The sequence below is a fragment of the Protopterus annectens genome, chromosome 6.part0, assembly GCF_019279795.1.
Source record: "Protopterus annectens isolate FY-2018-M chromosome 6.part0, PAN1.0, whole genome shotgun sequence".
In the NCBI taxonomy this organism is placed as follows: domain Eukaryota; kingdom Metazoa; phylum Chordata; order Ceratodontiformes; family Protopteridae; genus Protopterus; species Protopterus annectens.
Genome location: NC_056737.1, coordinates 530,270,490 through 530,286,907, shown reverse-complemented (window position 1 = coordinate 530,286,907; position 16,418 = coordinate 530,270,490). Strand labels below are relative to the sequence as shown.

The 16,418-nt window shown below is 36.8% G+C and overlaps 1 protein-coding gene across 1 annotated transcript in view; it reads left to right on the top strand.

The window, feature by feature from the left end:
- The window catches only part of TTC6 (tetratricopeptide repeat domain 6), a 2,436,149-nt gene that overhangs the window by 1,961,344 nt on the left and 458,387 nt on the right, over nucleotides 1–16,418 (top strand). The window contains exon 18 of the mRNA XM_044074245.1: nucleotides 12,128–12,201. Within this exon, the coding sequence (XP_043930180.1) occupies nucleotides 12,128–12,201 (74 nt within the window). The remainder of the gene's footprint in view (nucleotides 1–12,127; nucleotides 12,202–16,418) is intronic.

Below are 16,418 nucleotides of genomic sequence, written 5' to 3'. Positions count from 1 at the left end.
TTCATCAACAGACAGACCACATGTACTTTTCAGAGAAGCAGTGTTTCTTAAGGACATCACTTCAGTAACACATTTACATTAAAATATTGAAAAACATCTAAATCTCCAGGAAGGATGGTATAAAGAGCATTATTCAGTTCATAGCTACATTATTGGAAAACTTCACAACCTCCAAAGAATATGACAGATCTTCAAGTTCCCAAGGTGATGTCAAAGAGGCAGTGGAATCCTTACAACAAGAAGTTCAAAGAAGCTGTGAGATGCCTGGCTACCTTTTTAACACCCCTTTAACTTTCCTTTTGTAAACATTCATTTTTACTATAATGCATCTCTTAGCTAAATCAAACAGTAAATCTCAGAACAGTCTAAAGACTTCTACACTAAAAGCAATAGTAAACATAAATTGTGTACCTATGTCAGGCAATAACTGTAATAGTAATTTAAAGACTTCAATATCTGCACAGTTTAAAGTTAAAAATTGGATTAAGCAGTCAAACAATGTATTCCAGAAATGTTCATTTAAATTTAAACTTTATAAGTTCAAGAATGTTAAATTTTTCTAGATGCAAAAGGTTTGAATACAGATGCAAACTGAATTGAATGATGTAAGAAAGAAAATTCCTCATGATTTTCATATGAATCAGTGTTTATAGAAACTAGAATATTTTCAGCTTTTGCTATCGGTATAGTTTCGGATTTTAATAATTTGCAGATTGTAACAAATTCTAGTCTACAGTCTTCAAATATCAGTGTAAATGGTACAGCATATGTAATTCAAAATGCAAAGTTAAGTCCCAATATTGTAAATACAGACAAGCCTGAAGTAAATACAGCCAGTGTATGTGACATGCAGATTTCAGGACATAGCACAGGCCAGACATTTTCAGTGTCTCAGGTTAACATTAACAGTATGATTTCAGATACAAATTATTAGAATGTAGTAAATTCTAGTTTGTTGCTTTTAGAAGTCAGTGCAGATATTGAACTGAGGGAGGATATGCATACAAAGACTAATCCTGCAAAAAGAGATCAGTTTGATAAAGTAAGCACCGGTATAAATGATACTCAGACTTCAGGGCAAAGAAGAAATGCATACTGTAGCATAAGTCAGTGATGATATTAACTCTATAGAAAATGATTTTTCGAAAATCTATAAAGGGTGTGGCAGCTCAGCGCCAAACCAGATGATTTATTTGTTGTCTTTTAAGTTAGAGTGGAATGACAAACTATATATTTCTTTGTTTAAAGGGAAGGAATTATGGTATAATGTACTGACTAAAACAGACACATCAGTATCAATTTCACAAACTTTTAAGGAATTATCTTCAAAAGAATTGTTCAGTCAAATTAAATCATAAAGTTGCTTCAATTTGGAAGATTTTCAGATAATTAATATGCCACAAATGCTCAAGTGACACCTGTTGATCGAAGTTAAAATTACAAGTTTATTTACCAGATAAAGAGAAATTGTTGTATAAGTTTATAGGTTCATAGGTATATACTAGGTTAACAACCACCAGAGCTTTGATAAACCTAGCCATACAAACCAACCCAATTGCATCCCTTTATAATAGGTGTGCCTTAATGGGGGAGTATGTTTGTTAGTAGGTTGCTGAAGAGTTTTATGGGGACTATGTTATTTAGAGAATGTTTACTGTTGGCCTGTGTCTATAAGAGACATGGGGGCCAGCCTAGGGATACATTTGCGATTTTCTATCCAGAGGTCACAATTACATTTGAATTGGGTTAGGGAAAGATTCTTCACATGGATACGGAGCCTGTTCTAGATAATGGCAATCCTTTGAATCAAACATCTGTCTCACTAGCATGTTCTGTTTATGTTGCAAACAAAGTTCAAATCAAGTGTTTCTGGTGCTGCTTGTTTTGTGCAAAAGCATCATCAGGGCTGGATGTAAGGATTTTTATATGCCAAACACAGATCACCTCTCAACAACCTGTAGAACACTGACTATAGAGACAGGCCTCTGAGGCGATCTGTATAGGACAGTATGTTAATACCCTGGATTGTCTTGATGAGGAACCTCTCTGGACATTCAGGCTGTGCCTAGTCAGGTGCATAATGAAGTGGGCATTATACTATAACTTCCTTGGTCCTGGATGCAATACCCTTATTTATAAGTTAGGTGACATAGAATGATTTTCTTACTACCTTGGCTACTTGTTGGTCAAAGGCCGGACTGCTGTCTACATATGTTCCCAGATTTCTAACTTTTGAGTCAACTCTTAGAGGTGTCTTACTATAAAAGCCCACCAAGACTCTGCCATAACTTGCTGTGATGGAAAGGTTCATTTGCTTTTGATTTCTTGCATCTTGTATTACTTTATTGCCTTCTTCTACGTTGTATACTGTGATTTGTTTTCTTTACACTGTGTTTTACTTGTATTCTGCTTTGAATTGCATATTAAATGTTGGAAAGAGACCATAGCTATACCTCTTGCAAGTCACACATTAGAACAGATCAATTAAGGAGTCACATAGAAGTCAGAACAGGTCAATTAAGGTTAATTATCTGTGAAGTGTGGGGTGGAGCTAGGAACAAAACTTTCTATTTAAGGAATAAAATAAAACATTTGAAAACTATACTGGAAAAGCTCAGAAATACTCTGACACAACTTGCTGTGAGGGAAAGGTTAATTTGCTTTGGATTTCTTGAATTTTGTATTATTTTATTGACTTCTATTTTGGAAACTGATTTGTTTTCTTTAAACTGTGTTTTATTTGTATTCTGCTTTGAATTGCATATTAAAACTTGGAAAAAGACCACAGCTCTATCTCTTGTGAGTGACACATTAGAAGAGGCCATTTAAGGAGTCACAGAAAAGTCAGAACAAGACAGTTCAGGTTAGTTATTTGTGAACTGATCGGAGGAGCTGGGAACTAAATCATTTATTTTAAGGGATAAAATAAAACATTTCAAAGCTTTACTGCAAAAGCTTACCAAGACTGGCATAACTTGCTGTGAGAGAAATGTTAGTTTGCTTTTGGTTTCTTGTATTACTTTATTGGCTTCTTCTATTTTGTATACTGTGATTTGTTTTCATTACACTGGCTTTTATTTGTTTTCTGCTTTGAATTGCACAGTAAAACTTGGAAAAAGACCACAGCTGTGTCTCTTGTGAGTCACACATTATAACAGGTCAATTAAGGAGTCACACAGAAGTCAGAACAGGTCAGTTAATGTGAGTCACACATTATAACAGGTCAATTAAGGAGTCACACAGAAGTCAGAACAGTTAAGGTTAATTATCTATGAAGTGAGGGGTGGAGCTAGGAACTAAATGTTTTATTTAAGAGGTAAAATAAAACATTTCAAAGCTTTACTGGAAAAGCTCACCAAGACTCAGACACAACTTGTTGTGAGAGTAGGTTAGTTTCCTTTTGATTTCATGTATCTTTTATTACTATATTGCCTTCTTCTGTTTTGTATGCTGTGATTTGTTTTCTTTACATTGCTTTTTACTTAAACTTGGAAAGAGAAGACAGATGTGTCTCTTGTGAGTTACACATTAAAACAGGTCAAGTTAAAGAGTCAGACAGAAGTCAAAACAGGCCAGTTAAGGTTAATTATCTGTGAAGTGAGGGTTGGAGCTAGGAACTAAACCTTCTGTTTAAGGGATAAAATAAAACATTTCAAAGCTTTACTGGAAAATCTCAACAAGACTCTGACACAACTTGCTTTGAGGGAAAGGTTAGATGTGATGTTGTCCTATCTCGCCTTCATTCTTAACTGGTTGGGTTCAGAACTGATCATCTGTTCCAATTCAGCCGTATACAAATGCTCGATGTCTTCTACTAGCTCGTGGCTGAAACCCTATCCCATCATGCCCTAGGAAAGCTCCACAGATCTTGTTTGCCGCTAAACAAGATCGGGTGCTCTTGCTACTGGCTCTGTAGAATTTTTCTCTCTACATTTTATGAAAATTAATAGTTTGTCATACTATTTTGTTATAGTTAATATCACTGAGTAAATTGTGTGTAATTCTGTTTTTTCTCTTCTGAGTTGTTGTTGCTGTTGGGCCATCATTTTTTTTTTGCAAGGCCTTTTTCCCCTACCCATTTTAATTAGAGGGCTTTCCTTCCCTCTTTCTTCCTCCTTAACTTACAGGCAGATTGGTTTAATTTGTAGAACTGCCTTTGCCCATTTAAATTAGAGGGCTCTTTTCCTGTGTGTCTTTGGCGTGGTCATTATTCTCCTTGTTGTTTAAAAAAAAAGTAGTGCTAGTACTAGTAATATTTATATATTTTTCTGTAGTTGTTAGCTGTTTTCTTGCTGTTGTTGTTAACCATTACAATGTCTTCAAAGGATCCCAAGGAAGCTAAACCTTCTGGGTTCAAAAAATGTGTGAAGTATAATCAGAAGATGTCACTGACTGACGGGCACACCATTTGTGTGTACTGTCTTAGAGCAGTTCATCTGCAGGGGTAAAGGTCCACAGACAGGTCCACTCTCAAGTCCAGGGAATCTTTCCTTGATAAGCCCTTTCAGTGCTCCTGAAAGGAGGCCTGCCTGTCCAACTCTGGAGGCACTCAGGCATCACATATCTTTGTACAAAGAAGCCTGGCTAAAAATAACAAAAAACAAGTGGGTACAAAGCATTGTATCCAGAGTTTACTCCTTTTCTTTACCCATCCCAAACATAAAAAACATCCCAGATGTTCCACCCAGTCACAGCGAACAGGCAACTGTAGAAATATAAAAGTTGCTAGAAAAAAGAGTCATCCAGACAGTCCCCACAGACCAAATAGGATCCGGAACTTACTCAAGATTCTTTTTAGTTCCAAAGAAAACAGGAGAATGGAGACCCTTCCTGGATCTCAGCAAATTAAACAAATCAGTATGAAAGTCAAAGTTCCAGATGGTAACACTGCAGTTGATACTCGCTTTTCTGGGACATGATGATTGGATGTGCTCTATAGACCTCCAGGATGCATACTACCACATAAAAATGGACAGACAATCCAGGAATCATTTGCGCTTTTGGCTGGGAGCCAGTCACTACCAGTTTTGCGCTCTGCCCTTTGGTCTCACTACAACCCCTAGAGTGTTCACCAAGTGTATGGTAGTAGTCATGGCTCACTTGAGATGCCTAGAATTCTGAGTGTTTCCGTACCTAGACGACTGGCTCCTTACCGCTTCCACTGAGCATCTACTAAGAAAAATGAGAGACACCACCTTGCAGCTCTGTTCTCACCTAGGAGTACCAATAAATTATGAAAAATCTGCCTTGTTGCATTCTCAGCATATCTTTTTTATAGGAGCAGATCTAGATACAACAAAGATGATGGCAAAACTTCCCCCCGAAAGAGTTCAAATCCTATGACATCAGTCATAAACCTACTTTCCAAGAAAAAGGTTCAAGCAAAAACAGTCCTGAAAGTCTTGGGAACCATGGCAGCAGAAATAAAGTAATTCCATTAGCACATCTGCATATGAGAATTCTGCAGTGGCTACTGTTCACTCAGTGGTTCATGCAGGAATTACCCATGTCCCACCAAAGTATGATAACAGAATCTTGCAAGAAAGACTTTCATTGATGGCTTCACTTTACTCATGTGACATTAGGCCGACCCTTTGTTCTTTCACAGTCTTTAGCCACAGTGACCACGGATGCTTCCCAGATTGGGTGGTGGGGAGGCACTATCTGTGAAGGACAGTCCAAAGCACTTGGCAGCATCATGAGGCCCGTTTGCACATCAATGTCCTAGAGATGAGAGCGGTGCTTTTAGCATTGCAAGCATTCCAAGACTCTCTTCCACTATGAACTATTGCAATACAGACAGACAACATGTCCATTGTGTGGTACATAAACAAACAAGGGGGAACCAGGTCTTAACCCCTTTGTCGGGAGGCCCTGAGATTATGGCAGTGGGTGACCTCCTACCAACACTTTCTGATAGCAATGTACATCCTGGGGAAATGCCTCACGAGTGGTCCCTAAAACAAGAAATAGCAGAAAAGATTTTCTGCAAATGGAGCCAACCTTGCTGTGACCTTTTTGCCACATCCATGAATGCCAAATGCAGCAGTTATCTTGCCCTTATTCCCTCCGGGGGAGTCACCAAGGAGTGTACTTGTACATTACTGGCCCTTGGGTCTCCTCTATGCCTTTCCTCCCTTTCCGTCGATACCCAAAGTTCTTCAGAAAGCCAGTACCTTGGGAAGTAATTTGATACTCATTGCCCCATACTGGCCTCATCAAATCTGGTTCCCCTTCCTTTGGCCTCATCTCCAGGAGGAGCCGTGGATTCTAGACCCAGTTCCGGACCTCCTGACTCCTGCATCAGGGATGTTTCACCCCTTCCTTCAACCCCTCAAATTGACAGTGTGGCTGCTCTGATTCCAAACATAGCCAGGGTCCATAACCTTTCTCCATCAGTGGAGCATATCTTGATCTCATCTCATAAGGTTTCAAAGAGAAAGCTATATATGAGCAAATAGAAAAGATTTTCTTCATGGGCCTTGAATAACCACATTGACCCCTTCTCTGGCCCAATATCTTCCATTCTTGAATTGATAGCAAAGCTATTTAGTGAAGGCGCAGCTGCAGCTACTATGAGAGTTCAGTTAGCAGTGATAACTAATTTCCATCTAGGTGAATCAGGCCCCAATGTGATGTCCCACAGACTTTGCAAGGAATTTCTTAAAGGTAGTCTTTTATTAAGACCACCCATTAAAGCCCCTCCAGCACCATGGGACCTGAATTTTGTCTTATCCTGTTTGATTCTTCCCCCATATGAACCAGCATCATCCTGTGATCTCAAGCATTTGACTTGGAAGACGATTCTTTTGATAGACATTACTTCTGCTAGAAGAGTTTCAGACCTGCAAGCATTGTCTATAAAGCCTCCCCCTACATGGTTTTCCACAAAGACAGAGTATCCCTATGAACAAACCCATCCTTTCTACCCAAAGCATGCTCAGAATCTAACTTGAACCAGTCCATAGAACTAGGGACTATCATTTTTTCCCCCAACTATGGCAACAAGGCAGAATATATGCTACACCAACTAGATGTACATAAACAATTACATTTCTACTTAGAAAGGACAAAGGACCTCGGAAGATCTGACCAATTATTTGTATCACTTTCAGACTTTAAGAAAGGTGCTCCTGTTTATAAAGTCACACTTTCGAAATGGCTATCAGATTGTATTACCTTTATTTACCAATCTCAAAGCAAAGAACTCTCCCATAAAGTAAAAGGTCATTCTAAAAGAGCCATAGCAACCTCTTCTGCCTTTCATGTTTGACTACCAATTGATAGAATTTGTGCTGCAGCAACATGGGCAAGGCCTCATACCTTTATCACTCTTTACAAAGTGGATTTGGCCTCCAGGAACAGGACCTCTTTTGGATCCACTGTTCTGAAGCATATTCTCCCTTGAGCCACCCAAGAAAGATGGTGCTAGGAATGCTGTCCCAACCAGTTAAGAATGAAGGTGAGAAAAGACATCATCACATAAGTTATGTACTCACCATAATGTTCCATGTGTGTTGTCCATCTCACCTTCATTCTTACATCCCACCCTCCTTCCTCCAGCCTTTGGCTCCTGGAGGACTGAGCGAATACAATTGGTGATTAATGTTCTCTGACCTTCTTGATTGCTCTGTAAGGTACTCGATAGTTTATTTGGTACCTTTTTTATATCAGCAAACAAGATCTGGAGAGCTTTCCTAGGGCATGATGGGATAGGGTTTCAGCCACGTGCTAGTAGAAGACCTTGAGCTTTTTTATAAGGCTGAGTCGGAACTGAAGATTTGTTATGAACCCAACCAGTTAAGAATGAAGGCGAGATGGACAACACACATGGAACGTAATGGTGACTACATAACTTCTTTTTTCCTTTTGATTTCTTGTATTTTGTGTTACTTTATTGGCTTCTCCTATTTTATATACTGTGATTTGTTTTCTTTACACTGTGTTTTATTTGTGTTCTGCTTTGAATTGCATCTTAAGCTTAGAAAGAGACAACAGCTGTGTCTCATATGAGTCACACATTACAAAAAGTCAGTTAAGGAGTCACACAGAAGTCAGAACAGGTCAGTTGAGGTTAATTATCTGTGAACTGAGGGGTGGAGCTAAGCACTTAACCTTCTCTTTAAGGGGTGAAGTAAGAAATTTCAAAGCTTTACTGGAAAATACTCACCAAGATTCTGACACAACTTGCTGTGAGGGAAGGATTAGTTTGCTATTGATTTATTGTACTTTTTATTACTTTATTGCCTTCTTCTAATTTGTATATTGTGATTTGTATTCTTTACGCTATGTTTTACTTGTATTCTGCCATGAATTTCATATTAAAACGTGGACAGAGACCACAGCTGTGTCTTTTGTGAGTGTCACATTAGAACAGGTCAATGAAGGAGTCACAGAGAAGCCAGAACAAGACAGTTTAGGTTAGTTATCTGCGAACTGATGGGAGGCGCTAGGAACTAAACCATTTGTTTAAGGGATAAAGTAAAACATTTGAAAGCTTTGTGAGGGAAATGTTAGTTTGCTTTTGATTTCTTGTAGTTTGTATTACTTTACTGGTTTCTTACATTTTGTATACTGTGATTTGTTTTCCTTACACTGGCTTTTATTTGTTTTCTGCTTTGAACCGCATATTAAAACTTGCAAAGAGACCATAGCTGTGTCTCTTGTGAGTCACACATTATAATAGGTCAATTAAGGAGTCACACAGAAGTCAGAACAGGTCAGTTAAGGTTAATTGTCTATGAACTGAGAGGTGGAGCTAGGAACTAAACCTTTTATTTAAGAGATAAAATAAAACATTTGAAAGCTTTACTGGAAAAGCCCACCAAGACTATAACACAACTTGCTGTGAGGGGAAAGTTAGTTTGCTTTTGATTTTTTGTATCTTGTATTACTTTATTGCCTTCTTCTGTTTTGTATACTGTGATTTGTTTTCTTTACACTGTGTTTTACTAATATTCTGTTTTGAATTGATTATTAAGTCTTGGAAAGAGACAGCAGCTGTGTCTCTTTGAGTTACACATTGCAACACATCAATTAAGGTGTCACACAGCAGCCAGAAGAGGTCAGTTCAGGTTAATTATCTGTGAAGTGAGGGATGGAGCTAGGAGCTAAACCTTCTATTTAAGGGGGAAATAAAAAAATTCACACCTTTACTGGAAAAGCTCAGCAAGACTCTGACACAACTTGCTGTGAGGGAAATGTTAGTTTGCTTTTGATTTCCTGTATTTGTGTTACTTTATTGGCTTCTTCTATTTTATATACTGTGATTTGTTTTCTTTACACTGCGTTTTATTTGTATTCTTCTTTGAATTGCATCTTAGGCTTGGAAAGAGACAGCATCTATGTCTCATATGAGTCACACATTACAAAAGGTCAGTTAAGGAGTCACACAGAAGTCAGAACTGGTCAATTGAGGTTAATTATCGGTGAACTGAGGGGTGGAGCTAAGGGTGGAGCTAAGCACTTAACCTTGTTTTTAAGTGGTAATGTTAGATATTTCAAAGCTTTATGAGAAAATACTCACCAAGACTCTGACACAACTTGCTGTGAGGGAAAGGTTACTTTGCTTTGACTTTCTTATATTTTGTATTATTTTATTAACTTCTTATGTTTTGGAAACTGTGATTTCTTTCCTTTACACTGTATTTTACTTGTATTCTTCTTTGAATTGCATAATAAAACTTGGAAAGGGACCACAGCTGTGTCTCTTGTGTCTCACACATTGGAACAGGTCAATTAAGGAGTCACAAAGATGTTAGAACAGGTCAGAACAGGTCAGTTAAGGTTAATTATATGTGAACATAGGTATGCAGATAGGATCTAAACCTTATATCTAAGGGGTAAAATAAAACATTTTAAAGCTTTACTGGAAAAGCTCTGCAATACTCTGACACAACTTGCTGTGAAGGAAAGGTTACTTTACTTTTGATTTCTTGTATTTTGTATTGCTTTTTGGCTTCTCCTTTTTGTATACTGTGATTTTTTTTTCTTTAGAGTGGCTTTTATTTGTTTTCTGCTAGGAACTAACCCTTCAATTTAAGTGGTTAAATAATACATTTCAAACCTTTATTGGAAAAGCTCACCTGGACTCTGACACAACTTGCTGTGAGGTAATAGTTGGTTTGCTTTTGATTTGTTGCATTTTGTACTACTTTACTGGCTTATTCTGTTTGGCATACTGTCATTTGTTTTCTTTAAACTGTGTTTTACTTGTATTCTGCTTTTAATGGCATAATAAAATTGAAAAATAGACCTCAGCTGTGTCTTTTGTGAGTCACGCATTGGAACAGGTCAACTAAGGAGTGACACAGAAGTCAGAACAGGTCAGTTAAGGTTAATTATCTGTGAATTGAGGGGTGGAGCTAGGAACTAAACCTTCTTGTTAAGGGGTAAATTAAGGCTTTTCAAAGCATTACTGGAAAATATTCACCAAGACTCTGACACAACTTGCTGTGAAGCAAAGGTTAGTTTGTTGCTGATTTTTTTGTATTTTGTATTACTTTATTGCCTTCTTCTAATTTGTATACTGTGATTTGTTTTCTTTATGTGTGTTTTATTTGTATTCTGCTTTGAATTGCATATTAAAATTTGGAATTGCATATTAAAACTGAAGAGGTGCAATAAAATATTGCAAAGATTTACTGGAAAAGCTCACCAAGACTCTAACACATCTTGCTTTGAGCAAAAGTTTAGTTTGCTTTTGATTTCTTGTATGTTGCACTAATTCATTGCCTTCTGTTTTGTATACTCTGACTTGTCTTCTTTTCACTGTGTTTTACTTATATTCTGCTTTGAATACATTATTAAAACTCGGAAAGAGATGACAGATGTGTGTGCTGTGAGTCAGACATTACAACAGGTCAATTAAGGAGTCACACAGATGTTAGAACATGTCAATTAAGGTTAATTCCCTGTGAAATGAGAGGTGGAGTAAGGAACTAAACCTTCTATTTAAGGGGTAAAAAAAACATTTCAAAGCTGTACTGGAAAAGCTCACCAAGACTCTAACACAACCTGCTATGAGGGAAAGTTTACTTTGCTTTTGAGTTCTTGTATTTTGTATTACTTTATTGGCTTCTTGTGTTTTGTATACTGTGATATATTTTCTTTACACTGCGTTTTATTTGTATTCTGCTTTGAATTACATATTAAAAATTGGAAAAGACCACAGCTGTGTCTCTTGTGAGTCACACATTAGAATACTTCAATTAAGGAGTCACACAGAAGTCAGTGAACTGAGGGGTGGAGCTATGAACTAAATTTTCTATTGTCAAACCTTTACTGGAAAAGCTCACCTGGACTCTGATACAACTTGGTTTGAGGGAAAGTTAGATTGCTTTTGATTTCTTGTATTTTGTATTACTTTATTGCCCTCTTTTATATTGTATGCTGTGATTTGTTTTCTTTACACTGTGTTTTACTTGAATTCTGCTTTGAATTACATATTAAAACTTGGAAAGAGCACAGCTGTGTCTCTTGTGAGTCATACATTACAACAGCTGAGTTAATGAGTCACACAGAAGTCAGAGCAGGTTAGTTAAGGTTAATTATCTGTGAACTGTGGGGTGGAGATAGGAACTAAACCTTCTCTTTAAGGGCTAAAGTAAGATATTTTAAAGCTTTACTGGAAATGTCAACCAAGACTCTGACACAACTTGCTGTGAGGGAAAGGTTAGTTTGCTTTTAATATTTTGTTATTACTTTGATTTTGAATGAGTCAGCTGAGGTGGTCTGTACATTTAATAGCATTGCACTGCCCACTTCTTGCTTCCTTTGGCAGGCATACCAGGCTTGGCCTACTGGGAGGAGACCTCAGGGCAGAACCAGGATAATTGAAATTACTCAGTATTGCCAAATGCCGTTATGTGTTTTCTATTTTACACATTATATATCTCTTTGTCGTTTACTTTATTTTTATCTAATACATATCTATTTCTCCATATTTTCTAATGTTAATTATGACATTTATATGGTTTAATTTCCCTGTGACTGGTTGTGATTATGTATCTATTAATATAAGCATTATAGTATTTTATTTTACTTCTGTGTCATTTTGCATCATAATCTGTATGTGCCATCTAGACAAGTGCTCCACATATTAGCTTACTTTATTTTTATATCCTAGGACTTTGCTTCTGCAGTCATGAAAAGTCCTGAAGAGTCTGTGATTTGCCATGCAGTTGGAATATGCCATCACAGGTATTTGAGTTTGTATTTTGAAGATGTTTTGCTTATGTGAAGGCATGGTCCTTATTTTTTTACAGAATTTATGAAATTGGACATTCAAATTTGGAAGACAGTTGGGAAGCACAAAATGCAATTCATCGTTTCATAGGAAATGTAGACTTCCAGGTTATATATATACATAGATAGCTAAATAGATAGATATACAATAAGCTGGATTTAAAGGTGCAATATTTGAGAAATTATAGTATTGCAGAGTTTATTCTATAAAACAAAAATATGTTGACTCATAAATATGTCTTTTGTTGGACCTTTGGTAGAATTTTAAATTTTATTTTTTTTTTATTTGTTTACTGGAATAGGGCACTATTCATAAAAGACCAATTTTTAGTCTTAAACTGGAGAAAATTAAATAAGAAAATAATGAAACAGAAACATATATAAATTACAGAATGGTAAGATAATTATGATATGTACATTGGCAGGAGGTCTTTTTAGGCAAAGCTATGGCCCATTTGCTAACACGTATTTCAGAAATATATTTTGCCTTCCTGGTTAGGTAGAAAATCATACAATAATGTATGTGGGATACTGAATACAAATTTGAAATTCATAGTCTCTCATAATAGTAATAGCTTTGCATATTAGTAATCCTTGTGAGGGAGGCTGCACTTTCCCTGGCTGACATGAATCATCTTTTTTTTCATAATCTGACAGTCAGCAGGATATTCGTTTTTCAGATGTTCTATACCTGTCTGCCTGCAGTTGAAGTTCTCTGCACAAAGTCTTGAAATCAGTCACCTGGGTCCATCTTTTTATTTTTATTTTTTTTTTTAGTTTCAATAATAGCCTACTAAATCTAAAATCAGCAAATGTAATACATTTATAAAACAGATTTTGTAAAACAACCAAGTACTGAGCAGGAGTGAGAGTGAGAAAATAACAGAAGATAACAATCCAAGATGTAAAATCCACATAGTTTATTGCAGACAAGAACAAACGGATAAGCGCTTTCACTGTATCAGCTTCTTCAGATCCATGAAACAAACCCCCTAACACAAACTAGTTATATATTAAAAGCACACTGAGACAATTAAATAATTAACCTATCAAGAAGATAATCCAACACAAACCTCTATTTAAAGGCATAGCAAACTGCAAAGAACAGAAAAAGAACAGAAAAAAAGCTCACTACAAGAATATAAATGCATAAAATAACTTAAAACATCCGTAAAATGACTTTAAACACTCCATAGAATATATAAAAGATTTTCCAAAACACATAAACTAATACATGAAAAAGCTTTTATATATAAATACATAAAAAACTTTGAGACATAAGGACATAATGTAGGCATACGCATATAAGTAATTACAAATAGTCACTTTACATGTCTGCGCTGCCTTAGGCTAGGTTTTATGGATGCCCTTTCATTTAAACCCAGTCCCCTATCAGCCCTTAAAAGTGTTATCCAGTCACTCTCTTTTCCTTCAGTGTATATCCTAACATCACCACCCCTCTGATTTGGGGTGATGACCTCTAACACTCTAAACAAAAACTTGTGGTCATGACCATGCGTGACCACGTGTTTAGCTAAAGCATTATGCAACGTACCCTTCCTAATGTGGTAATTATGCTCTCTCATCCTATCTCTGAGTGGGCGGTTGGTCTTACCCATGTAGAAAGAGGAACACAACTGACACACTGCCAAATAGACGACATGTACGGTCATACAATTCGCCTCCATTTTAGTATAAAAAACTCTTCTCAAATCAGGATGAAAAAACTCCACATTGCTGTCTATAAAAGGGCAAAAGTTGCAGTGACCACAGGGTCTGGTGCATCCTACCTTTTTAGGATGTCTATCATGTCTTGGATAGCACAACATCCTTTTCAAGTTGTTCTTATTCCTAAAAAGAAAACGTGGAGCTTCACCTACTATCTGCCTAAGGTCATCATCGACCTGCAGGACACCCCAAAACTTACTGACAATCTCCCTGATTTCAAACTGATCTGATGAAAATGTTGTGGAGAACTTAACACAACGATCAATCTTTTTATCCCCAGCAACACTAGGATATATGGGTCCAAAATAAGGACTGGCTACATTCAAACGTAGATTGTGTACTTCATCCAGATGGTGGTTGACCTCGTTCACATTATACCCCCTTTCTGTTAACCTCCTTGTCAGGTTATCTAATTCATTGGTAAACCCTATATCCATAGGGTTTAACCTTGAGGCCCTAATTGCCTGTCCTTTCATAATATTCCTAAATATGAACAGTGGATGCATGCTCGTTCTCATAAGTAATGAGTTACAGTGACATGTCTTACGAAAAACCCCTGTGTTGATAATATCATCTGGTAACCTTTCAACAAACAGATCCAAAAATTCAATCTTATGCTCAGAGGAATGCATAGTAAACTTGAAAGGTAGTTAGATTGTTCATCATTGTATACATAGATTGCAACTGTGCCAATGTCCCTTTCCATAAAACAAAAAGGTCATCCACAAACCACCGATAAAATACTACATGCTCCCTGAACAATGTTGAACAAAACAACACATGTTCCTCCCAATGGGCTAGAAATATGTTAGCGTAGCTGTTCGCACAAGGTGTGCCCATGTCTACGCCATCACATTGCCTGTAAATAACATCTCTGAACATAAATAAGTTATTTTCAAGAACCAGTTCTAGAAAGTGTGTTATCAAGTCAATCTTAACATCCAAGTAGTCACTATGCTCCTTTAAATATTCTGAAACATAGGTAAGTCCTAGCCCATTCGGTATAACTGTAAAAAGGGACTGCACATCAAAGGTTACAAATATACAGTCCGCAACAGTTCCTTGTTGTTTAATACATTCATAGAGGTCTATTAAGAATTGCTTAGAGTCTCGTAATACAAAAGAATTGTTATTCAAAACTTGCCTTAAATGTTTTTCTATAAAGACAGATAGATGCTCAGTTACCCACCCACGACCAGAAACAATTGGTCTCATGGGTGGGTCTTTAGGGTCTTTATGTATCTTGGGTAGCCCATGTATCACAGGAATAACAGGCGCCCTGATGCAAAGGTATTCATATAACTCCCTTCCCTATTAAATTACTCTTAAAAATATCCAAAAGTGTATAGCCAACATACCTAATAATATCATTAACATCATCCACTGTAATCACTTCATAAAACTTATCAAGCAACATCGTTTCCATGGTTGTGTTATAATGCGAAGTATCCATAACAACAATCCTACCACCCTTGTCTGCTGGTCTTATAATGATGGTGGAGTCATCTTGTAATTTCTTTAAGCTTAACCTCTCCTTATAGGTAAGGTTATCAGACCTCATAGGTCTCCTATCGCTCTTGCTGTCGTAAAAGCTATATAATTCATCTTCCGTTAGTTTTAAGAAAGCCTCAACCAAAGGATGATTGGTGGGCACAAACTCACTCAAATTCTTAAATATGAACTCCCTATTATCAGCTGATTCATTACTGGAACCCTTAAACATATATTTTAACATAATATTTCTGCAAAACAATTTAAGGTCTGTAATAGTATCCGCTAACCTACTCTGTGTCTTTGGAATAAAATTCAACCCTTTACTCAACAGCCTAATGTCGTCAATACTAAGTATCACTTGAGATATATTGTGAACTAATGTTTGTTGGTCCACATCTTTTTCAGGGTCTGATGGGATAAGGGTTCCTCTGAAGACTTTCTTTTCTGTTTGCCTCGACTCATGGAGCGTGACCTCCGTGGGCCTTTTTTAAGTTATTTTATGCATTTATATTCTTGTAGTGAGCTTTTTTTCTGTTCTTTTTCTGTTCTTTGCAGTTTGCTATGCCTTTAAATAGAGGTTTGTGTTGGATTATCTTCTTGATAGGTTAATTATTTAATTGTCTCAGTGTGCTTTTAATATATAACTAGTTTGTGTTAGGAGGTTTATTTCATGGATCTGAAGAAGCTGATACAGTGAAAGCGCTTATCCGTTTGTTCTTGTCTGCAATAAACTACGTGGATTTTACATCTTGGATTGTTATCTTCTGTTATTTTCTCACTCTCACTCCTGCTCAGTACTTGGTTGTTTTACAAAATTTTTTATATTTCTCTGAGCAGGGGCATTTACCTGTGAAGCAGCAATTTGTCAGACTTATTTATAAAACAGAAACAACAATAATGTCTGTAGGCATTAAACTTTCCCATAATATGTTACTTGACAGTGTAATTAA